We start from the raw sequence: 26,099 nt of genomic DNA, 5'->3' as shown, positions 1-26,099 counted from the left end.
AGTGTAAATCCTAATATTGTGTGTTGTTTCAGACTGACTGTGCCAACTACGTGCGTCTCCTCCAGCCCTTCAATAAGACTCATGTGTACGTCTGTGGCACCGGGGCCTACCACCCACAATGCACCTACATAGACCTGGGACGCAGTATTGAGGTGAGAAGGTGGACGGATGGAGAGAGGCTCTGTTCCACTCTCTCTTACTAAACTAAACTCTGACTTGTCATCTGTCTTTTGTTGCCTTTGACGGATCCCCCAGAGAGAGAGAGAGAGAGAGAGAGACTCAATCCGCCTTTCTTTTTCCTAAAATACCATAAAAGCTTTATTGAGGTGTACTGTCAACGGGTTTTATTGTTTGTGGCGGTCGTTGTAAAACGGTAACACTTAAAGAATCTGTCCATTCACCTTTCTGACAGAAACTCTTGACTTGTCAACTCTCTCTCTTTGTTTGTTTGTTGTTGGCTCTGATGGATCCACAGGTGGTTGGTGAAGAGGTGACTAAATACATGATAAAAATCCAGCTGTCAACACACGACACAGCTACTATTTTACAGATATCAACCCACTGCTGTGTGGTCTCAAACGATCAGTTGTATCCATTCAAGATCAAGGCATCCATTCACCTCACAGTTTTCTCTTCTGGGGGGAGGGGGGGGCCGTTCTCTGATGTTGAGGAGGCTTAATAAATGTTACTGTGGAGGTTGAGACGGTTCTCTGTGTGTCCTAGGAGCCATCGTTCCGCCTGCTGAGCCATGCTGTGGAGTCTGGCCGGGGGAAATGTCCCTTTAGTCCACGGGAACCCTTCACCGCCAGGCTCACCGGTAAAGTCATACATGTGATATAGTAAAATATGGCCATGAAATAGAGACCCCTTAAATCCAAAATGACTTCCACAACTGTCAACGCTGACTGTGACACATGCTGTACCTTTACAACAAAAAAAAACAACAAAAACATGACATTTGCAGTTTCACATGTTGCTGTTACATTTCACACGTGAAACCATATTTTATCATGAACAGTATTTCATTTAGCGTTCACACGTTAACACCACCTTTTCACATGTGAGGAGAATAACATGTTTTCACTTCACATGTGAATTGCAAAGTTCACAGGTGAATAACAATCACATGTGAAAACCCCATTTGCAGTTTCACATGTAAGAAAACTTCACAGGTGTAAATTTGACATTGACGTATGTAATTGCAAGTTCACACGTGGGGATGAAATCGTGTTTTTCTCCTCACATGTGAAAAGGTGAAGTTCACATGTTTCAGTAGCAATGTCTGTAATGCCAGTCTGTAAAAAGTTTACTTAGCCTACCTGAGTGTAATAATTCAAGTGTGTAAAAAAACACACACAAAAATAAACAAGCCTTCCATTATCATTATTATTGCAGTCCTCCCTGGTGTTGCAATCACATACATCTACAGGTATACTTAGCTCTGCCATCAGGGAGAGACATTCAGAGGGTTACTGCTGCAGGCGCACGTCTCTATGTTTCCTACGTTGGACCGTGACATTTTCTAAATCTAGAGGGTCAACTATACATCATCTATACATCATCTATACATCATCTATACATCATCTATACATCATCTATACATCATCTATACATCATCCATACATCATCTATACATCATCTATACATCATCCATACATCATCTATACATCATCTATACATCATCTATACATCATCTATACATCATCTATACATCATCTATACATCTAAAAACCACAAAGCAATGCCAAAACAAGTTGATGTTGAAGTTAAAGAAAGTGAGTTTATCAATTTACCAGATGTTTTTCTCACTGTTACTTTGGACAAAATCAATTGCAGCTCAATTTCAGCTCAATTACAGCTCAACTTCATAAAATTCTTAATCTGCGATTATTCACGATTACTCACAACATATCCTGAGATTATATCGACAACACTTTTTAAAACATTTGACAGACCTATTTTGAACAGTCAATATTCTGACATTTAAACCAGTGTTGACCCTCTTGGTCTAATGGTCACCAGTGTTGACCCTCTTGGTCTAATGGTCACCAGTGTTGACCCTCTTGGTCTAATGGTCACCAGTGTTGACCCTCTTGGTCTAATGGTCACCAGTGTTGACCCTCTTGGTCTAATGGTCACCAGTGTTGACCCTCTTGTTCTAATGGTCACCAGTGTTGACCCTCTTGGTCTAATGGTCACCAGTGTTGACCCTCTTGGTCTAATGGTCACCAGTGTTGACCCTCTTGTTCTAATGGTCACCAGTGTTGACCCTCTTGGTCTAATGGTCACCAGTGTTGACCCTCTTGGTCTAATGGTCACCAGTGTTGACCCTCTTGGTCTAATGGTCATCAGTGTTGACCCTCTTGTTCTAATGGTCACCAGTGTTGACCCTCTTGGTCTAATGGTCACCAGTGTTGACCCTCTTGGTCTAATGGTCACCAGTGTTGACCCTCTTGTTCTAATGGTCACCAGTGTTGACCCTCTTGGTCTAATGGTCACCAGTGTTGACCCTCTTGGTCTAATGGTCACCAGTGTTGACCCTCTTGGTCTAATGGTCACCAGTGTTGACCCTCTTGGTCTAATGGTCACCAGTGTTGACCCTCTTGGTCTAATGGTCACCAGTGTTGACCCTCTTGGTCTAATGGTCACCAGTGTTGACCCTCTTGGTCTAATGGTCACCAGTGTTGACCCTCTTGGTCTAATGGTCACCAGTGTTGACGCTCTTGGTCTAATGGTCACCAGTGTTGACCCTCTTGGTCTAATGGTCACCAGTGTTGACCCTCTTGGTCTAATGGTCACCAGTGTTGACCCTCTTGGTCTAATGGTCACTAGTGTTGACCCTCTTGGTCTAATGGTCACCAGTGTTGACCCTCTTGGTCTAATGGTCAGCAGTGTTGACCCTCTTGGTCTAATGGTCACCAGTGTTGACCCACTTGGTCTAATGGTCACCAGTGATGACCCTAACGGTCTAATGGTCACCAGTGTTGACCCTCTTGGTCTAATGGTCACCAGTGTTGACCCTCTTGTTCTAATGGTCACCAGTGTTGACCCTCTTGGTCTAATGGTCACCAGTGTTGACCCTCTTGGTCTAATGGTCACCAGTGTTGACCCTCTTGGTCTAATGGTCACCAGTGTTGACCCTCTTGGTCTAATGGTCACCAGTGTTGACCCTCTTGGTCTAATGGTCATCAGTGTTGACCCTCTTGTTCTAATGGTCACCAGTGTTGACCCTCTTGGTCTAATGGTCACCAGTCTTGACCCTCTTGGTCTAATGGTCACCAGTGTTGACCCTCTTGTTCTAATGGTCACCAGTGTTGACCGTCTTGCTCTAATGGTCACCAGTGTTGACCCTCTTGGTCTAATGGTCACCAGTGTTGACCCTCTTGGTCTAATGGTCACCAGTGTTGACCCTCTTGGTCTAATGGTCACCAGTGTTGACCCTCTTGGTCTAATGGTCACCAGTGTTGACCCTCTTGGTCTAATGGTCACCAGTGTTGATGATCTTGGTCTAATGGTCACCAGTGTTGACCCTCTTGGTCTAATGGTCACCAGTGTTGACCCTCTTGGTCTAATGGTCACCAGTGTTGACCCTCTTGGTCTAATGGTCACCAGTGTTGACCCTCTTGGTCTAATGGTCACCAGTGTTGACCCTCTTGGTCTAATGGTCACCAGTGTTGACCCTCTTGGTCAAATGGTCACCAGTGTTGACCCTCTTGGTCTAATGGTCACCAGTGTTGACCCTCTTGGTCTAATGGTCACCAGTGTTGACCCTCTTGGTCTAATGGTCACCAGTGTTGATGCCTCTTGGTCTAATGGTCACCAGTGTTGACCCTCTTGGTCTAATGGTCACCAGTGTTGACCCTCTTGGTATAATGGTCACCAGTGTTGACCCTCTTGGTCTAATGGTCACTAGTGTTGACCCTCTTGGTCTAATGGTCACCAGTGTTGACCCTCTTGGTCTAATGGTCACCAGTGTTGACCCTCTTGGTCAAATGGTCACCAGTGTTGACCCTCTTGGTCTAATGGTCACCAGTGTTGACCCTCTTGGTCTAATGGTCACCAGTGTTGACCCTCTTGGTCTAATGGTCACCAGTGTTGACCCTCTTGGTCTAATGGTCACTAGTGTTGACCCTCTTGGTCTAATGGTCACCAGTGTTGACCCTCTTGGTCTAATGGTCACCAGTGTTGACCCTCTTGCTCTAATGGTCACCAGTGTTGACCCTCTTGGTCTAATGGTCACCAGTGTTGACCCTCTTGGTCTAATGGTCACCAGTGTTGACCCTCTTGGTCTAATGGTCACCAGTGTTGACCCTCTTGGTCTAATGGTCACCAGTGTTGACCCTCTTGGTCTAATGGTCACCAGTGTTGATGCTCTTGGTCTAATGGTCACCAGTGTTGACCCTCTTGGTCTAATGGTCACCAGTGTTGACCCTCTTGGTCTAATGGTCACCAGTGTTGACCCTCTTGGTCTAATGGTCACTAGTGTTGACCCTCTTGGTCTAATGGTCACCAGTGTTGACCCTCTTGGTCTAATGGTCACCAGTGTTGACCCTCTTGGTCTAATGGTCACCAGTGATGACCCTCTCGGTCTAATGGTCACCAGTGTTGACCCTCTTGGTCTAATGGTCACCAGTGTTGACCCTCTTGGTCTAATGGTCACTAGTGTTGACCCTCTTGGTCTAATGGTCACCAGTGTTGACCCTCTTGGTCTAATGGTCACCAGTGTTGACCCTCTTGGTCTAATGGTCACCAGTGTTGACCCTCTTGGTCTAATGGTCACCAGTGTTGACCCTCTTGGTCTAATGGTCACCAGTGTTGACCCTCTTGGTCTAATGGTCACCAGTGTTGACCCTCTTGGTCTAATGGTCACCAGTGTTGACCCTCTTGGTCTAATGGTCACCAGTGTTGACCCTCTTGGTCAAATGGTCACCAGTGTTGACCCTCTTGGTCTAATGGTCACCAGTGTTGACCCTTCTTGGTCTAATGGTCACCAGTGTTGACCCTCTTGGTCTAATGGTCACCAGTGTTGACCCTCTTGGTCTAATGGTCACCAGTGTTGACCCTCTTGGTCTAATGGTCACCAGTGTTGACCCTCTTGGTCTAATGGTCACCAGTGTTGACCCTCTTGGTCAAATGGTCACCAGTGTTGACCCTCTTGGTCTAATGGTCACCAGTGTTGACCTTCTTGGTCTAATGGTCACCAGTGTTGACCCTCTTGGTCTAATGGTCACCAGTGTTGACCCTCTTGGTCTAATGGTCACCAGTGTTGACCCTCTTGGTCTAATGGTCACCAGTGTTGACCTTCTTGGTCTAATGGTCACCAGTGTTGACCCTCTTGGTCTAATGCTCACCAGTGTTGACCTTCTTGGTCTAATGGTCACCAGTGTTGACCTTCTTGGTCTAATGGTCACCAGTGTTGACCCTCTTGGTCAAGATGTCGGAAACCCAGGTTCTAGTCCTGCCCGTTTACTAAAGCAGACGTGAAACTTAGAATATCACATGTCAAATGTCAAATATCACATGTGAAATGTTGAGAAACCATGTGTCTGAGTCATGTGACAGATGTTTCTTATTTTTCTTTCACGTGATTATGTTTTTCTTCATGTGATTTGTTCCTCCACGTGTCCGACAACCACCGTTTTTCGTGTTTTTTTTCCACGTGATTTTTTTCATGTTTTTCTTTTGTTTGTTGTAAGGGTATATTCGGTATACATGTTGCTCATGCAGGAATCAAACCCACCCTACCAGTCTCGAGAACAATTATGAGACTCTTCAGAAATAGTGTGACCAGGAAGAGAACGAGTGAACAACATGATTTAGTTGTCATCCTGTAGTTTTGAAGTGGACGTGAATCCCAGCGGACCTCAGTACATAAAACATATGGTTCATAAATACAGGCTACTCTGTGCTTTTCTAGGATGGTGACGCAAGATCCATCAGCTGAATTCTATACTCACACAGGCCATATATTTACCAGTACATAAACAATACACTATCATAAATATATGACAGACAATATATTCCAAAAGAATATATTTTGAACATGTTTGTCTGTTGCGTTAGGTTATAACTGCACACTGAGTGCTGAGGTAATAGTTTCCGAAATAATGAAACCAACCCTAATTACTCTTAGCCTCGTAAACCAGACTGATCGCTGTGTTCAGCCATTTACTTCAGTTATGAAAAAGACATTATAAAGATGTAACAGAGATAAACTCAGCAAAAAAGAAACGTCCCTTTTTCAGGACCCTGTCTTTCAAAGATATTTCGTAAAAATCCAAATAACTTCACAGATCTTCATTGTAAAGGGTTTAAACACTGTTTCCCATGCTTGTTCAATGAACCATAAACAATTAACGAACATGCACCTCTGGAACAACGGTCGTTAAGACACTAACAGATTGCAGATGGTAGGAAATTAAGGTCACAGTTATGAAAACTTAGGACACTAAAGAGGCCTTTCTACTGACTCTGAAAAACACCAAAAGAAAGATGCCCAGGGTCCCTGCTCATCTGCGTGAATGTGCCTTAGGAATGCTGCGAGGAGGCATGAGGACTGCAGATGTAGCCAGGGCAATAAATTGCAATGTCTGTACTGTGAGACGCCTAAGACAGCGCTAGAGGGAGACAGGACGGGCAGCTGATCGTCCTCACAGTGGCAGACCCCGTTTAACAGCACCTGCACAGTATCGGTACATCTGAACATCACACCTGCGGACAGGTACAGGATGTCAACAACAACTGCCGAGTTACACCTGGAATGCACAATCCTTCCATCAGTGCTCAGACTGTCCGTCATAGGCTGAGAGAGACTGGACTGAGGGCTTGTAGGCCTGTTGTAAGGCAGGTCCTCACCAGACATCACCGGCAACAACGTTGCCTATGGGCACCAACCCACCGTTGTTGGACTAGACAGGACTGACAAAAAGTGCTCTTCACTGATGAGTCGCGGTTTTGTCTCACCAGGGGTGATGGTCAGATTCGCGCAGGGTATATTGCTTCCTGCAGGCTCATCCTGACATGACCCTCCAGCATGACAATGCCACCAGCCATACTGCTCGTTCTGTGCGTGATTTCCTGCAAGACAGAAATGTCAGTGTTCTGCCATGATCAGCGAAGAGCCCAGATCTCAATCCCATTGAGCACGTCTGGGACCTGTTGGATCGGAGGGTGAGGGCTAGGGCCACTCCCCCCAGAAATGTCCTGGAACTTGCAGGTGCCTTGGTGGAAGAGTGGGGTAACCTCTCAATGCAAGAACTGACAAATCTGGTGCAGTCCATGAGGAGGAGATGCACTGCAGTACTTAATGCAGCTGGTGGCCCCACCAGACACTGACTGTTACTTTTGATTTTGACCCCCCCTTTGTTCAGGGACACATTATTCCATTTCTGTCAGTCACATGTCTGTGGAATTTGTTCAGTTTATGTCTCAGTTGTTAAATCTTGTTATGTTCATACAAATATTTACACATGTTAAGTTTACTGAAAATAAACGCAGTTGACAGTCAGAGGACTTTTTTTTTTAATGAGTTTATGTATTTGTGTTTTCTTACGTCAACCCCTTCCCTATTTCACCTCTAGATGGAGATTTGTATGCCGGGACATCCGTGGATTTCATGGGCACCAACACAGCTATATTCCGTACCTCTGTGCACAGCAGCAAACAACACTATATACGCACTGAGGCCTACCAGGACCACTGGCTCAATGGTGAGACAGCTATATTCCATACCTCTGCATACAGCAGCAACCAGCACTATATACGCACTGAGAAAACAAACCTCCAAGACTGCAGTGAGCTAATGAGTAGAAGTTTACGTCCTCATCGTGATATAATTTGTTTCCGTCCACGCAGAGCCAGAGTTTGTGGGTTCCTTCTCTATCCCAGACACACACAGTGTGGACGATGACAAAGTCTATATCTTCTTCAAGGAGACAGCTGTAGAGTCCAGCCAGTGGGACAAGAGGGTTTACAACAGAGTGGCACGCGTCTGCAAGGTGAGGGGGATGATATGACCATATGGAGGACAGATACTGTAGCAACTTTAGCCCAACACCTAACCATCTCCCCTTGAGTTTTCAGACCTCTTGTCGTAACAGTGAAGGTGTTGGCTTGACAGTCGCAGGTTTAAGTCCCTGTTGGGACTACTGTCCCGGATATGGAGAACAGATATACAGAATACCATAGGGAATTTGTCCCAACACCTAGCGACCTCTTTTCAGACCTCTTGGCGTAATGGTTGGGGCTACCACCCGAATTCGCTACAATATTATCACAAAGGGCTTATCAGAAGATCCTACAGTAATAGATCCTACAGTAATAGATCCTACAGTAATAGATCCTACAGTAATAGATCCTACAGTAACAGCAGATTCTACAGTAATAGATCCTACAGTAATATATCCTACAGTAACAGCAGATTCTACAGTAATAGATCCTACAGTAATAGATCCTATAGTAACAGCAGATCCTACAGTAGTAGATCCTACAGTAATAGATCCAACAGTAATAGATCCTACACTAATATATCCTACAGTAATAGATCCTACAGTAATATCAGATCCTACAGTAATAGATCCTACAGTAACAGATTCTACAGTAACAGATCCTACAGTAATAGATCCTACAGTAACAGCAGATCATACAGTAACAGCAGAGCCTACAGTAATAGATACTACAGTAACAGCAGATCCTACAGTAATAGATCCCACAGTAATAGATCCTACAGTAATAGATCCTACAGTAACAGCAGATCCTACAGTAATAGATCCTACAGTAATAGATCCTACAGTAACAGCAGAGCCTACAGTAATAGATCCTACAGTAATAGATCCTACAGTAACAGCAGATCCTACAGTAATAGATCCTACAGTAATAGATCCTACAGTAATAGATCCTACAGTAATAGATCCTACAGTAATAGATCCTACAGTAATAGATCCTACAGTAATAGATCCTACAGTAATAGATCCTACAGTAACAGCAGATCCTACAGTAATAGATCCTACAGTAATAGATCCTACAGTAAGATCCTACAGTAATAGATCCTACAGTAACAGCAGATCCTACAGTAATAGATCCTACAGTAACATCAGATCCTACAGTAATAGATCCTACAGTAATAGATCCTACAGTAACAGCAGATCCTACAGTAATAGATCCTACAGTAACAGCAGATCCTACAGTAATAGATCCTACAGTAATATATCCTACAGTAACAGCAGAGCCTACAGTAATAGATCCTACAGTAATATATCCTACAGTAATAGATCCTACAGTAACAGCAGATCCTACAGTAATAGATCCTACAGTAATAGATCCTACAGTAACAGCAGATCCTACAGTAATATATCCTACAGTAATAGATCCTACAGTAATATATCCTACAGTAATATAATCCTACAGTAATAGATCCTACAGTAACAGCAGAGCCTACAGTGACTGATTTGACTGATATTAGTGAGACTAAAAGCACCTAATTGAAAGTGATGTAGGTGTTGGTTTCATGTCCGATCTCCTCTGTGTGTCCCGTTAGAATGACGTCGGAGGGAAGAGGAGTCTGATTAACCGCTGGAGTACCTTCCTCAAGGCCCGTCTGGTGTGTTCTGTACCAGGACCAGCTGGACTGGACACACAATTTGACGAACTAGGTATGTTTTTAATTTACACACTGCCCGGCTGAGTTGATGTTTAATGTACCAACAAATTAGTGCACTCTGTTAGGCTGCAAGGTTTCACTTTCTAATTTTGATTGCCAACATTTCAGTATAATTACCCATGACTACTGGTACCATAACCTTGAAAGGAGTATACATCGTTATGTTTGCCTAATAAGGTCTTAGTTTTTTCAATGATCTCTGTTTCCATGATCTCAGTTTCGACGATCTCCGCTTCAACGATTTCTGTTTCCCCACTGTGTGTGTGTTTCAGAGGACGTCTTCATGCTGGAGACCAAAGACTCCCAGAACCCCATCATCTATGGAGTGTTCTCCACCTCCAGGTGAGTTTGGGCTTTTAAACCCAACAAAACACGACGAGATTATGATTCAAAATTACAGAGTATGGTTGAATTAGACAAATGTGTTAAATGATTCGATAACGGAATATTTGGTCTGAGTAGAAAAGTACCCTCAGAACCAGCTTTTCATCTTCTCGGTGAGAAACACAAGAAAAGATAACAGAAAGTTGAGAGGATGTTAAATGGATGTTTTCCTCTTCCTACACTCCCACCACCAGTATGTGCACACACCTTCCCAGTGCTGCAGTGACCCCCAGGGGTCAGGGGTTATACAGGGGTCAGGGTTGTAGAGGCTTGGCTGGTTGTGATATTGTAACCCGCCGGATCCACGTTAACACTCACTTCCCTTCCACCCTCCTCTCTCTTTCTTCTCCACCCTCCTCTCTCTTTCTTCTCCACCCTCCTCTCTCTTTCTTCTCCACCCTCCTCTCTCTTTCTTCTCCACCCTCCTCTCTCTTTCTTCTCCACCCTCCTCTCTCTTTCTTCTCCACCCTCCTCTCTCTTTCTTCTCCACCCTCCTCTCTCTTTCTTCTCCACCCTCCTCTCGCCTCCTTCTTTTCTCCACCCTCCTCTCGCCTCCTTCTCTTCTCCACCCTCCTCTCGCCTCCTTCTCTTCTCCACCCTCCTATCTCTTTTTCTTCTCCATCCTCCTCTCTCTTTCTTCTCCACCCTCCTCTCTCTTTCATCTCCACCCTCCTCCCGCCTCCTTCTCTTCTCCACCCTCCTCTTTCTCTCTCTTCTCCACCCTCCTCTCTCCTCTCTCTCTTCTCCAACCTCCTCTCTCTCTCTTTTCTCCACCCTCCTCTCTCTCAACTCTCTGTCTCTTCTCCACCCTCTATTCTATCTTATCCACCCCCCCTCTCTCTCTACTTCACCCTCCTCTCTCCTCTCTATCTCTTCTCCACCCTCCTCTCTTCTCTGTCTACCCTCCTCCCTCTCTCTCTACTCCACCCTCCTCTCTCCTCTCTGTCTATTCTCCACCCTCCTCTCTCTACTCCACCCTCCTCTCTCCTCTCTGTCTATTCTCCACCCTCCTCTCTTCTCCACCCTCCTCTCTCTCTCTACTCCACCCTCCTCTCTCCTCTCTGTCCATTCTCCACCCTCCACCCTCCTCTCTCTCCTCTCTCCTCTCTCCTCTCTGTCTCTTCTCCACCCTCCTCTCTCCTCTCTGTCTCTTCTCCACCCCCTCTCTCCTCTCTTCTCCACCCTCCTCTCTCTCTACTCCACCCTCCTCTCTCCTCTCTGTCTCTTCTCCACCCTCCTATCTCTCTCTACTCCACCCTCCTCTCTCCTCTCTGTCTCTTCGCCACCCTCCTCTCTCTTTCTTCTCCACCCTTCTATCGCTTTTTCTTCTCCACCCTCCTCTCTCTTTCTTCTCCACCCTCCTCTCGCCTCCTTCTTTTCTCCACCCTCCTCTCACCTCCTTCTCTTCTCCACCCTCCTCTCGCCTCCTTCTCTTCTCCACCCTCCTATCTCTTTTTCTTCTCCACCCTCCTCTCTCTTTCTTCTCCACCCTCCTCTCTCTTTCTTCTCCACCCTCCTCCCACCTCCTTCTCTTCTCCACCCTCCTCTTTCTCTCTCTTCTCTACCCTCCTCTCTCCTCTCTCTCTTCTCCACCCTCCTCTCTCTCTCCTCTCTGTCTCTACTCCACCCTCCTCTCTCCTCTCTGTCTCTTCTCAACCCTCCTATCTCCTCTCTGTCTCTTCTCCACCCTCCTCTCTCCTCTCTTCTCCACCCTCCTCTCTCTCTCTACTCCACCCTCCTCTCTCCTTTCTGTCTCTTCACCACCCTCCACCCTCCTCTCTGTCTCTTCTCCACCCTCCTCTCCTTCCTCTCTACTCTCTCTCTTCCCCCCCCTCTCTCTCTTCTCTCCCTTAGTTCTGTATTCAGAGGGTCAGCAGTGTGTGTCTACTCCATGGCCTCTATCAGGGCAGCCTTCAATGGTCCGTTCGCCCACAAGGAAGGGCCCGACTACCGCTGGGTGGAGTACAAGGGGAGGATCCCATATCCACGACCTGGCACTGTGAGTTCTCAGTAGGGACTGTCTGAGGGTTTGTTTAAGGAAGTGACAGACAGACAGACAGACGGACGGACGAATAGATAGATAGGGAAGCAGTGTCAAACAGACAGACAGACAGACAGACAGACAGACAGACAGACAGACAGACAGACAGACAGACAGACAGACAGACAGACAGACAGACAGACAGACAGACAGACAGACAGACAGACAGACAGACAGACAGACAGACAGACAGACAGACAGACAGACAGACAGACAGACAGACAGAAAGTCCTGTGTGGCTCAGTTGGTAGAGTATGGCATTTGCAACAGCAGGATCATGGATTTGATTCTCACTGGTGTCACCAAACATGTATGCACCTAAGTTGTTTTGAATAAAACATGTAAACAGCTTATGTACAGTATTTATTAAAAAAAGATAAACAGACAGATTGCTAGCCAGGCAGGCAGTCAGACAGACAACGTGTTGATTAAAATAAGATGATAGAGCTGTTGGGAGCTAACTGCTGGCTGGTTGTCGTAACACCTCGGCTATGAGTTCTCCTGGGAAAGCTGTACCTTGTCAGCCAAAGACTTCAGGGGAATGTTTACTATGTTTTAGTGCCCTGATTAGAGTCACTGAACAGCATCACATCGTCAGGTTTAGTTACGACCCCTGATTAGAGTCACTGAACAGCATCACATCGTCTGGTTTAGTTAAAACCCCTGATTAGAGTCACTGAACAGCCCACAGAGATATAGAGTAATAGCAGCCACATTTAAAAGGAGATAAACATAGGCCAATGGAGGTGCTTTTGCCATGTTTAAACACAGCATCTTTTATTTATTTAACTACGCAAGTCAGTTAAGAACAAATTATTATTTACAATGACGGCCTACCGGGAAACAGTGCCTTGTTCAGGGGTAGAACAACTGATTTTTACCTTGTCAGCTCAGGGATGCAATCCAGAAACCTTTCAGTTACTGGCCCAACACTCTGACCCCTAGGCTACCTGCTGGTTACTGGCCCAACGCTCTAACCACTAGGCTACCTGCTGGTTACTGGCCCAACGCTCTAACCACTAGGCTACCTGCTGGTTACTGGCCCAACACTCTAACCACTAGGCTACCTGCTGGTTACTGGCCCAACACTCTGACCACTAGGCTACCTGCTGGTTACTGGCCCAACACTCTGACCACTAGGCTACCTGCTGGTTACTGGCCCAACACTCTAACCACTAGGCTACCTGCTGGTTACTGGTCCAACACTCTGACCACTAGGCTACCTGCTGGTTACTGGCCCAACACTCTGACCACTAGGCTACCTGCCACCCCTACACTCTGACCACTAGGCTACCTGCTGGTTACTGGCCCAACACTCTGACCACTAGGCTACCTGCCACCCCAACACTCTAACCACTAGGCTACCTGCTGGTTACTGGCCCAACACTCTGACCACTAGGCTACCTGCCACCCCAACACTCTAACCACTAGGCTACCTGCTGGTTACTGGCCCAACACTCTGACCACTAGGCTACCTGCCACCCCAACACTCTAACCACTAGGCTACCTGCTGGTTACTGGCCCAACACTCTAACCACTAGGCTACCTGCTGGTTACTGGCCCAACACTCTAACCACTAGGCTACCTGCTGCCCATACTTCCACAATGGTACTCATGCTTGTCATATCCAGCACTAAGGCCTACACTCTCTACATCAGTATAATGCTTTCAGTATGATAGGTGGGAAATGACATAATCTCTGATAACTTAAAGACCCAATGCTGTCAAAAACTATATTTTTGTGTGTTTTAATATACATAGACTGAGTGAACAAAACATTAGGATGCTGGCCCATGTTGACTCCAATGTGTTCCACAGGGATGCTGGCCCATGTTGACTCCAATGTGTTCCACAGGGATGCTGGCCCATGTTGACTCCAATGCGTTCCACAGGGATGCTGGCCCATGTTGACTCCAATGCGTTCCACAGGGATGCTGGCCCATGTTGACTCCAATGTGTTCCACAGGGATGCTGGCCCATGTTGACTCCAATGCGTTCCACAGGGATGCTGGCCCATGTTGACTCCAATGCGTTCCACAGGGATGCTGGCCCATGTTGACTCCAATGTGTTCCACAGGGATGCTGGCCCATGTTGACTCCAATGCGTTCCACAGGGATGCTGGCCCATGTTGACTCCAATGTGTTCCACAGGGATGCTGGCCCATGTTGACTCCAATGTGTTCCACAGGGATGCTGGCCCATGTTGACTCCAATGTGTTCCACAGGGATGCTGGCCCATGTTGACTCCAATGCGTTCCACAGGGATGCTGGCCCATGTTGACTCCAATGCGTTCCACAGGGATGCTGGCCCATGTTGACTCCAATGTGTTCCACAGGGATGCTGGCCCATGTTGACTCCAATGTGTTCCACAGGGATGCTGGCCCATGTTGACTCCAATGTGTTCCACAGGGATGCTGGCCCATGTTGACTCCAATGTGTTCCACAGGGATGCTGGCCCATGTTGACTCCAATGTGTTCCACAGGGATGCTGGCCCATGTTGACTCCAATGTGTTCCACAGGGATGCTGGCCCATGTTGACTCCAATGTGTTCCATAGGGATGCTGGCCCATGTTGACTCCAATGTGTTCCACAGGGATGCTGGCCCATGTTGACTCCAATGCGTTCCACAGGGATGCTGGCCCATGTTGACTCCAATGCGTTCCACAGGGATGCTGGCCCATGTTGACTCCAATGTGTTCCACAGGGATGCTGGCCCATGTTGACTCCAATGTGTTCCACAGGGATGCTGGCCCATGTTGACTCCAATGTGTTCCATAGGGATGCTGGCCCATGTTGACTCCAATGTGTTCCACAGGGATGCTGGCCCATGTTGACTCCAATGCGTTCCACAGGGATGCTGGCCCATGTTGACTCCAATGCGTTCCACAGGGATGCTGGCCCATGTTGACTCAATGTGTTCCACAGGGATGCTGGCCCATGTTGACTCCAATGTGTTCCACAGGGATGCTGGCCCATGTTGACTCCAATGTGTTCCACAGGGATGCTGGCCCATGTTGACTCCAATGCTTCCCACAGTTGTGTTGAGTTTGCTGGGTGTCCTTTGGGCGGGGGGGGGACCATTCTTGATACACACGGGAAAAACCCAGCAGCGTTGCAGTTCTTGACACAAACCGGTGCACCTGTCACCTACTACCATACCCTGTCCATGTATCTTCTTCCCCAGAGTCAGATGAACTCAAGGATCCAATTTGTATGTCTCTACATCCAGTATGAAGGAAGTTAGAGGTAGTTTTGCGAACCAATGCTAATGTTTGTCTATGGAGATTGCATGGCTGTGTGCTCGATTTCTATACTACCTGTCAGCAACGGGTGTTGCTGAAACAGCCGAATCCACTAATTTGAAGGGGTGTCCACATATTTTTGTATACATAGTGTATCATTAACTACTAAGTTTTAAAAAATGGATGTAGAAACTGCAATTTGCCCCTTTAATAAATGATATCACATGGTCTAAATAAAATAACAACTTGATGTGTTCTGTATATCCTCCTCCCCAGTGTCCCAGTGTGACCTACGACCCCCTCCACAAGTCTACCCGTGACTTCCCTGATGACGTAGTGAGTTTCATGAGGGGTCATCATCTGATGTGGGAACCCATCCTACCGGTCACCCGTCGCCCGGTCTTTACCCTGGTCAACGTATCCTACACCCTGAGAAAGTTAGTGGTGGATAGGGTGGACGCTGCGGATGGACAGTATGATGTACTACACCTGGGCACAGGTAAGAGAGTAAACCGAATAGTATATAGTATGAGGCTATCAGTAAGATAATGTACTAATTATAGTATATACAGCTATCAGTAAGATAATGCAATAATTATAGTATATACAGCTATCAGTAAGATAATATAATAATTATAGTGTGTGTATATATATATCAGTAAGATAATGCAATAATTACAGTATATACGGCTATCTGTAATATAATGTAATAATTATTATATATATATATATATATATATATATATATATCAGTGAGATAATGCAATAATTATAGTATATACAGCTATTAGTGAGATAATGTAATAATCATAGTATATATCTATATCTATCAGTACGATAATGCAATAATTACAGTATATACGGCTATCTGTAATATAATGTAATAATTATAATATATATATATATATATATCAGTGAGATAATGCAATAATTATAGTATATACAGCTATTAGTGAGATCATGTAATAATTATAGTATATATCTATCAGTACGATAATGTAATAATTATAGTATACAGAGCTATCAGTAAGATAATATAATAATTAAAGTATATACAGCTATCTATAATATAATGTAATAATTATAGTATATACAGCTATCTGTAATATAATGTAATAATTATAGTATATACAGCTATCAGTAAGATAATGCAATAATTATAGTATATATATCAGTAAGATAATGCAATAATTACAGTATATACAGCTATCGGTGAGATAATGCAATAATTATAGTATATACAGCTATCAGTGAGATCATGTAATAATACTATCAGTGAGATAATGTAATAATTATAGTATATAGAGCTATCAGTAAGATAATGTAATACTTATAGTATATATATATACAGTGGGGCAAAAAAGTATTTAGTCAGCCACCAATTGTGCAAGTTCTCCCACTTAAAAAGATGAGAGAGGCCTGTAATTTTCATCATAGGTACACTTCAACTATGACAGACAAAATTAGAAAGAAAAATCAAGAAAATCACATTGTAGGATTTTTAATGAATATATTTGCAAACAAGCAAGATTTCTAGCTCTCATTTCTGGCTCTCACAGACCTGTAACTTCTTCTTTAAGAGGCTCCTCTGTCCTCCACCCTGTTACCTGTATTAATGGCACCTGTTTGAACTTGTTATCAGTATAAAAGACACCTGTCCACAACCTCAAACAGTCACACTCCAAACTCCACTATGGCCAAGACCAAAGAGCTGTCAAAGGAAACCAGAAACAAAATTGTAGACCTGCACCAGGCTGGGAAGACTGAATCTATAATAGGTAAGCAGCTTGGTTTGAAGAAATCAAATGTGGGAGCAATTATTAGGAAATGGAAGACATACAAGACCACTGATAATCTCCCTCGATCTGGGGCTCCACGCAAAATCTCACCCTGTGGGGTCAAAATGATCACAAGAACGGTGAGCAAAAATCCCAGAACCACACAGGGGGACCTAGTGAATGACCTGCAGAGAGATGGGACCAAAGTATCAAAGCCTACCATCAGTAATACACTACGCCGCCAGGGACTCAAATCCTGCAGTACCAGACGTGTCCCCCTGCTTAAGCCAGTACATGTCTAGGCCCGTCTGAAGTTTGCTAGAGAGCATTTGGATGATCCAGATGAAGATTGGGAGAATGTCATATGGTCAGATGAAACCAAAATATAACTTTTGGGTAAAAACTCAACTCGTCATGTTTGGAGGACAAAGAATGCTGAGTTGCATCCAAACCATACCTACTGTGAAGCATGGGGGTGGAAACATCATGCTTTGGGGCTGTTTTTCTGCAAAGGGACCAGGACGACTGATCCGTGTAAAGGAAAGAATGAATGGGGCCATGTATCATGAGATTTTGAGTGAAAACCTCCTTCCATCAGCAAGGGCATTGAAGATGAAACGTGGCTGGGTCTTTCAGCATGACAATGATCCCAAACACACTGCCTGGGCAACAAAGGAGTGGCTTCATAAGAAGCATTTCAAGATCGTGGAGTTGCCTAGCCAGTCTCCAGATCTCAACACCATAGAAAATCTTAAGAGGGAGTTGAAAGTCTGTGTTGCCCAGCAACAGCCCCAAAACATCACTGCTCTAGAGCAGATCTGCATGGAGGTATGGGCCAAAATACCAGCAACAGTGTGTGAAAACCTTGTGAAGACTTACAGAAAACGTTTGACCTCTGTCATTGCCATCAAAGGGTATATAACAAAGTATTGAGATGAACTTTTGTTATTGACCAAATACTTATTTTCCACCATAATTTGCAAATAAATTCCTTAAAAATCCTACAATGTGATTTTCTAGATTTTTTTTTCTCATTTTGTCTGTCATAGTTGAAGTGTACCTATGATGAAAATTACAGGCCTCTCTCATCTTTTTAAGTGGGAGAACTTGCACAATTGGTGGCTGACTAAATACTTTTTTGCCCCACTGTATATATATATATATATATATATATCAGTAATATAATGTAATAATTATAGTATATACAGCTATCAGTAAGATAATGTAATAATTATAGTATATATCTATATCTATCAGTAAGATAATGTAATAATTATAGTATATATCTATATCTATCAGTAAGATAATGTAATAATTATAGTATATATCTATATCTATCAGTAAGATAATGTAATAATTATAGTATATATCTATATCTATCAGTAAGATAATGTAATAATTATCGGTAAGAGAGTGGGTCAACGTGCCCTGCACCCTACGCAGGGTAGTAAACGTGCCCTACACCCTACGCAGGGTAGTAAACGTGCCCTGCACCCTACGCAGGGTAGTAAACGTGCCCTGCACCCTACGCAGGGTAGTAAACGTGCCCTACACCCTACGCAGGGTAGTAAACGTGCTCTACACCCGTGGCAGCGTGGTAGTGGAAAGAGTGGATGCCGAGGATGGACAGTATGATGTCCTCTATCTAGGAACAGGTACCATTACAGTATGATGTCCTCTATCTAGGAACAGATACCAGGTACCATTACAGTATGATGTCCTCTATCTAGGAACAGATACCATTACAGTATGATGTCCTCTATCTAGGAACAGGTACCATTACAGTATGATGTCCTCTATCTAGGAACAGATACCAGGTACCATTACAGTATGATGTCCTCTATCTAGGAACAGGTACCATTACAGTATGATGTCCTCTATCTAGGAACAGATACCAGGTACCATTACAGTATGATGTCCTCTATCTAGGAACAGATACCAGGTACCATTACAGTATGATGTCCTCTATCTAGGAACAGATACCATTACAGTATGATGTCCTCTATCTAGGAACATATACCAGGTACCATTACAGTATGATGTCCTCTATCTAGGAACATATACCAGGTACCATTACAGTATGATGTCCTCTATCTAGGAACAGATACCAGGTACCATTACAGTATGATGTCCTCTATCTAGGAACAGATGCCAGGTACCATTACAGTATGATTTCATCTATCTAGGAACAGATACCAGGTACCATTACAGTATGATGTCCTCTATCTAGGAACAGATACCATTACAGTATGATGTCCTCTATCTAGGAACAGGTACCAGATACCATTACAGTATGATGTCCTCTATCTAGGAACAGATACCATTACAGTATGATGTCCTCTATCTAGGAACAGGTACCATTACAGTATGATGTCCTCTATCTAGGAACAGGTACCATTACAGTATGATGTCCTCTATCTAGGAACAGGTACCAGATACCATTACAGTATGATGTCCTCTATCTAGGAACAGATGCCAGGTACCATTACAGTATGATGTCCTCTATCTAGGAACAGATGCCAGGTACCATTACAGTATGATGTCCTCTATCTAGGAACAGGTACCATTACAGTATGATGTCCTCTATCTAGGAACAGGTACCATTACAGTATGATGTCCTCTATCTAGGAACAGATACCAGGTACCATTACAGTATGATGTCCTCTATCTAGGAACAGGTACCATTACAGTATGATGTCCTCTATCTAGGAACAGATACCATTACAGTATGATGTCCTCTATCTAGGAACAGATGCCAGGTACCATTACAGTATGATTTCATCTATCTAGGAACAGATACCAGGTACCATTACAGTATGATGTCCTCTATCTAGGAACAGGTACCATTACAGTATGACGTCCTCTATCTAGGAACAGATACCATTACAGTATGATGTCCTCTATCTAGGAACAGGTACCATTACAGTATGATGTCCTCTATCTAGGAACAGATACCAGATACCATTACAGTATGATGTCCTCCATCTAGGAACAGGTACCAGATACCATTACAGTATGATGTCCTCTATCTAGGAACAGATACCATTACAGTATGATGTCCTCTATCTAGGAACAGGTACCATTACAGTATGATGTCCTCTATCTAGGAACAGATACCAGGTACCATTACAGTATGATGTCCTCTATCTAGGAACAGGTACCATTCCAGTATGATGTCCTCTTTCTAGGAACAGGTACCATTACAGTATGATGTCCTCTATCTAGGAACAGATACCATTACAGTATGATGTCCTCTATCTAGGAACAGGTACCATTACAGTATGATGTCCTCTATCTAGGAACAGGTACCATTCCAGTATGATGTCCTCTATCTAGGAACAGGTACCATTACAGTATGATGTCCTCTATCTAGGAACAGATACCATTACAGTATGATGTCCTCTATCTAGGAACAGATACCAGGTACTATTACAGTATGATGTCCTCTATCTAGGAACAAATACCAGGTACCATTACAGTATGATGTCCTCTATCTAGGAACAGATACCAGGTACCATTACAGTATGATGTCCTCTATCTAGGAACAGGTACCAGATACCATTACAGTATGATGTCCTCTATCTAGGAACAGATACCATTACAGTATGATGTCCTCTATCTAGGAACAGGTACCATTACAGTATGATGTCCTCTATCTAGGAACAGGTACCATTCCAGTATGATGTCCTCTATCTAGGAACAGGTACCATTACAGTATGATGTCCTCTATCTAGGAACAGATACCATTACAGTATGATGTCCTCTATCTAGGAACAGATACCAGGTACCATTACAGTATGATGTCCTCTATCTAGGAACAGATACCATTACAGTATGATGTCCTCTATCTAGGAACATATACCAGGTACCATTACAGTATGATGTCCTCTATCTAGGAACATATACCAGGTACCATTACAGTATGATGTCCTCTATCTAGGAACAGATACCAGGTACCATTACAGTATGATGTCCTCTATCTAGGAACAGATGCCAGGTACCATTACAGTATGATTTCATCTATCTAGGAACAGATACCAGGTACCATTACAGTATGATGTCCTCTATCTAGGAACAGGTACCATTACAGTATGATGTCCTCTATCTAGGAACAGATGCCAGGTACCATTACAGTATGATGTCCTCTATCTAGGAACAGGTACCATCAGTATGATGTCCTCTATCTAGGAACAGATACCAGGTACCATTACAGTATGATGTCCTCTATCTAGGAACAGATACCATTACAGTATGATGTCCTCTATCTAGGAACAGGTACCAGATACCATTACAGTATGATGTCCTCTATCTGGGAACAGATGCCAGGTACCATTACAGTATGATGTCCTCTATCTAGGAACAGATGCCAGGTACCATTACAGTATGATGTCCTCTATCTAGGAACAGGTACCATTACAGTATGATGTCCTCTATCTAGGAACAGGTACCATTACAGTATGATGTCCTCTATCTAGGAACAGATACCAGGTACCATTACAGTATGATGTCCTCTATCTAGGAACAGATACCAGGTACCATTACAGTATGATGTCCTCTATCTAGGAACAGGTACCATTACAGTATGATGTCCTCTATCTAGGAACAGATGCCAGGTACCATTACAGTATGATTTCATCTATCTAGGAACAGATACCAGGTACCATTACAGTATGATGTCCTCTATCTAGGAACAGGTACCATTACAGTATGACGTCCTCTATCTAGGAACAGATACCATTACAGTATGATGTCCTCTATCTAGGAACAGGTACCATTACAGTATGATGTCCTCTATCTAGGAACAGATACCAGATACCATTACAGTATGATGTCCTCCATCTAGGAACAGGTACCAGATACCATTACAGTATGATGTCCTCTATCTAGGAACAGGTACCATTACAGTATGATGTCCTCTATCTAGGAACAGATACCAGGTACCATTACAGTATGATGTCCTCTATCTAGGAACAGATACCAGGTACCATTACAGTATGATGTCCTCTATCTAGGAACAGGTACCATTCCAGTATGATGTCCTCTTTCTAGGAACAGGTACCATTACAGTATGATGTCCTCTATCTAGGAACAGATACCATTACAGTATGATGTCCTCTATCTAGGAACAGGTACCATTACAGTATGATGTCCTCTATCTAGGAACAGGTACCATTCCAGTATGATGTCCTCTATCTAGGAACAGGTACCATTACAGTATGATGTCCTCTATCTAGGAACAGATACCATTACAGTATGATGTCCTCTATCTAGGAACAGATACCATTACAGTATGATGTCCTATATCTAGGAACAGATACCAGGTACCATTACAGTATGATGTCCTCTATCTAGGAACAGATACCAGGTACCATTACAGTATGATGTCCTCTATCTAGGAACAGATACCAGGTACCATTACAGTATGATGTCCTCTATCTAGGAACAGGTACCATTACAGTATGATGTCCTCTATCTAGGAACAGATACCAGGTACCATTACAGTATGATGTCCTCTATCTAGGAACAAATACCAGGTACCATTACAGTATGATGTCCTCTATCTAGGAACAGATACCAGGTACCATTACAGTATGATGTCCTCTATCTAGGAACAGATACCATTACAGTATGATGTCCTCTATCTAGGAACAGATACCATTACAGTATGATGTCCTCTATCTAGGAACAGGTACCATTACAGTATGATGTCCTCTATCTAGAAACAGGTACCATTACAGTATGATGTCCTATATCTAGGAACAGATACCAGGTACCATTACAGTATGATGTCCTCTATCTAGGAACAGATACCAGGTACCATTACAGTATGATGTCCTCTATCTAGGAACAGGTACCATTACAGTATGATGTCCTCTATCTAGGAACAGATACCATTACAGTATGATGTCCTCTATCTACCAACAGATACCAGACACCACAACAGTATGATGTCCTCTATCTTGGAACACATACCAACGTGTAAGAGAATGTCTTGTTGAGTTGTTCATGGGTTGCCTTGATACCTAACAACACAACTTCACGACAAGAGAGACTCAGACTCTTCAGGCTACATTATACCGCAGTTACTAGGTATCCCTGTTACTGGGTAACCCTGGATCAGCCAGAGCCACTGGTAATAAAGAGTAAGAGGAATCTAATGAAAAAGCTATTAAACAGACCCTGCTGTGTAATAGTTGGAGGAATCTATTGAAAACCTAAACCTATTAAACAGCCCTTATGTCAGTAGGAGAAATCTAGTAAGGATTTATAGGCACCCTGAGGGGCACGAGTAGCTGTTATACTGTCTCACACACACACACACACACACACACACACACACACACACACACACTGTCTGTCTGTCTGCAGTTGTAGTCTGAAGTTTACGCACACTTAGGTTGGAGTCATTAAAACTCATTTTTTAACCACTCCACACATTTATTGTTAACAAACTATCGTTTTGGCAAGTCGGTTAAGACATCTACCTTGTGCACGACACAAATAATTTTTCCAACAATTGTTTACAGATTATTTAACTTATAATTCACTGTATCACAATTCCAGTGGGTCAGAAGTTTACACACACTAAGTTGACTGTGCTTTTAAACAGCTTGGAAAATTCCCGAAAATTATGTCATGGCTTTAGAAGCTTCTGATAGGCTAATTGACATAATTTGAGTCAATTGGAGGTGTACCTGTGAATGTATTTCAAGGCCTAACTTCAAACTCAGTGCCTCTTAGCTTGACATCATGTGATACAGTGAATTATAAGTGAAATAATCTGCCTGTAAACAATTGTTGGAAAAATGACTTGTGTCGTGCACAAAGTAGATGATGTAACCGACTTTCCAAAACTATAGTTTGTTAACAAGAAATTTGTGGAGTAGTTTAAAAACAAGTTTAAATGGCTCCAACCTAAGTGTATGTAAACTTCCGACTTCAACTGTATATATAATACCCTGACACTGCCAGGGCCCTTCACCCAGGCTTGGTCACCTCTAAGAGCAGATAGCTATGTCCTCAGCACAGAGTAGAGAGAAATGTGTTTGCTGAGGGGCGTCGGTCTTAAAATGATTCACTTCATAAGGGTAGAGTTCAAGGGGCAAGCGCACTCACACACACACACACACACACACACACACACACACACACACACACACACACACACACACACACACACACACACACACACACACACACACACACACACACACACACATAAATGACTGGAAGGGTTGGCTCTTCTTGATAATGTCAGGATGGTCCCAGACCCTGGGAATGACCTCTAATCTAAGGTTACCCTCTGAGGTGATATATTCTCACTCAATAAATAAATCACACACTACCCACACTAACCCTGCCAATGAGATTAGGTTTGGGTCAACACGCGTAACATATCTAGTTCAACTTGAAGAAGCACACACACACACACACACACACACACACACACACACACACACACACACACACACACACACACACACACATGCACACACATGCACACACATGCACACACACACACATGCACACACACACACACACACACACACACACACACACACACACACACACACACACACACACACACACACACACACACACACACACACACACACACACACACACACATGCACACACATGCACACACATGACACACACACACACACATGCACACACACACACATGCATGCACACATGGCACACACACACAAAAGAAACACAATACAAACACCACACACACACATACACACATGCACACATGGATGCACATATGCATGCAAAAGAGGGGACTGTGAAGCATCGCAAACATAGGCAAAAGAAACATGAATACAAACACCACTATAACAAACACACTATACACACATGTACACATGGATGCTGTTTTGTAGATATGTGGTACCAGAGTAGTGGCCTGAGGGCACAACACTTAATGTGTTGTAGATATGTGGTAGTAGAGTAGTGGCCTGAGGGCACAACACTTAATGTGTTGTGAAATCTGTTGTGAATGTAATGTAATGTTTTAAAAATAATCATAAACTTCCTTAATTTTGTTGGACACCAGGAAGAGTATCTGCTGCCTTGGCAGGAAAAAAATGCAAATACAGAGCTAGTATGTAACAATGACACCACAGCATCGATCGATCAATGCATGAAGCACACAGCCAGGAATGGTGGTTGGTTGGTGTGACCTTGGGACTTTTAACTCACCGTTCCATTAAGATCACCAGCTGTATATTAGAGACATCAACTGCAATCGATTGTTATTACCTATGTGGGAATGTATCACTCGGTAACTCTCTCCATTCCCCCTCCCCTCCCCTCTCTCCATTCCCCCTCCCCTCTCTCCATTCCCCCTCCCCTCTCTCCATTCCCCCTCCCCTCTCTCCATTCCCCCTCCCCTCTCTCCATTCCCCCTCCCCTCTCTCCATTCCCCCTCCCCTCTCTCCATTCCCCCACTCCCCTCTCTCCATTCCCCCTCCCCTCTCTCCATTCCCCCTCCCCTCTCTCCATTCCCCCTCCCCTGTCTCCATTCCCCCCTCCCCTCTCTCCATTCCCCCTCCCCTCTCTCCATTCCCCCTCCCCTCTCTCCATTCCCCCTCCCCTCTCTCCATTCCCCCTCCCCTCTCTCCTTTCCCCCTCCCCTCTCTCCATTCCCCCTCCCCTCTCTCTATTCCCCCCCCTCTCTCTATTTCTCCCTATTTCTCCCAGATGATGGCCAGGTGCTGAAAGTGGTGTCTATTCCTAAAGAGAACAGGGAACCTGAGGAGATCATTCTGGAGCAGCTGACTGTGTTTCAGGTGAGAAGGGGCCTGCTTCAGCTTCACCATTTCGTATTCTCTTAAAGTTTCCTACTACCGAGTCAAGAGTTTTAGCTTCAGGAGCAATAGGAACTTCATCTGAATGGGGCCCAGTGTAGAAATGTTTATACCCAACGGCCTATATACTTCACTGATCTGAAAATTGGACCAGGTCTCTCTTGGAAATGCCTGTCTG

The 26,099-nt window shown here is 44.1% G+C and overlaps 1 protein-coding gene across 1 annotated transcript in view; it reads left to right on the top strand.

Moving 5' to 3' along the window:
• Window positions 1-26,099, top strand: part of LOC112254091 (semaphorin-3D) — a 136,021-nt gene that overhangs the window by 100,084 nt on the left and 9,838 nt on the right. Inside the window, exons 5-13 of the mRNA XM_042329784.1 lie at window positions 33-152; window positions 724-817; window positions 7,581-7,709; window positions 7,855-7,997; window positions 9,536-9,650; window positions 9,931-10,000; window positions 11,897-12,041; window positions 15,604-15,826; window positions 25,815-25,903. Coding sequence (XP_042185718.1) covers window positions 33-152; window positions 724-817; window positions 7,581-7,709; window positions 7,855-7,997; window positions 9,536-9,650; window positions 9,931-10,000; window positions 11,897-12,041; window positions 15,604-15,826; window positions 25,815-25,903 — 1,128 coding nt within the window. The remainder of the gene's footprint in view (window positions 1-32; window positions 153-723; window positions 818-7,580; window positions 7,710-7,854; window positions 7,998-9,535; window positions 9,651-9,930; window positions 10,001-11,896; window positions 12,042-15,603; window positions 15,827-25,814; window positions 25,904-26,099) is intronic.

The sequence above is a fragment of the Oncorhynchus tshawytscha genome, linkage group LG02 (genome assembly GCF_018296145.1).
Source record: "Oncorhynchus tshawytscha isolate Ot180627B linkage group LG02, Otsh_v2.0, whole genome shotgun sequence".
In the NCBI taxonomy this organism is placed as follows: Eukaryota; Metazoa; Chordata; class Actinopteri; order Salmoniformes; family Salmonidae; genus Oncorhynchus; species Oncorhynchus tshawytscha.
The sequence above is the reverse complement of the archived record's forward strand: the minus strand, read 5'-3'. Positions and strand labels throughout refer to the sequence as shown.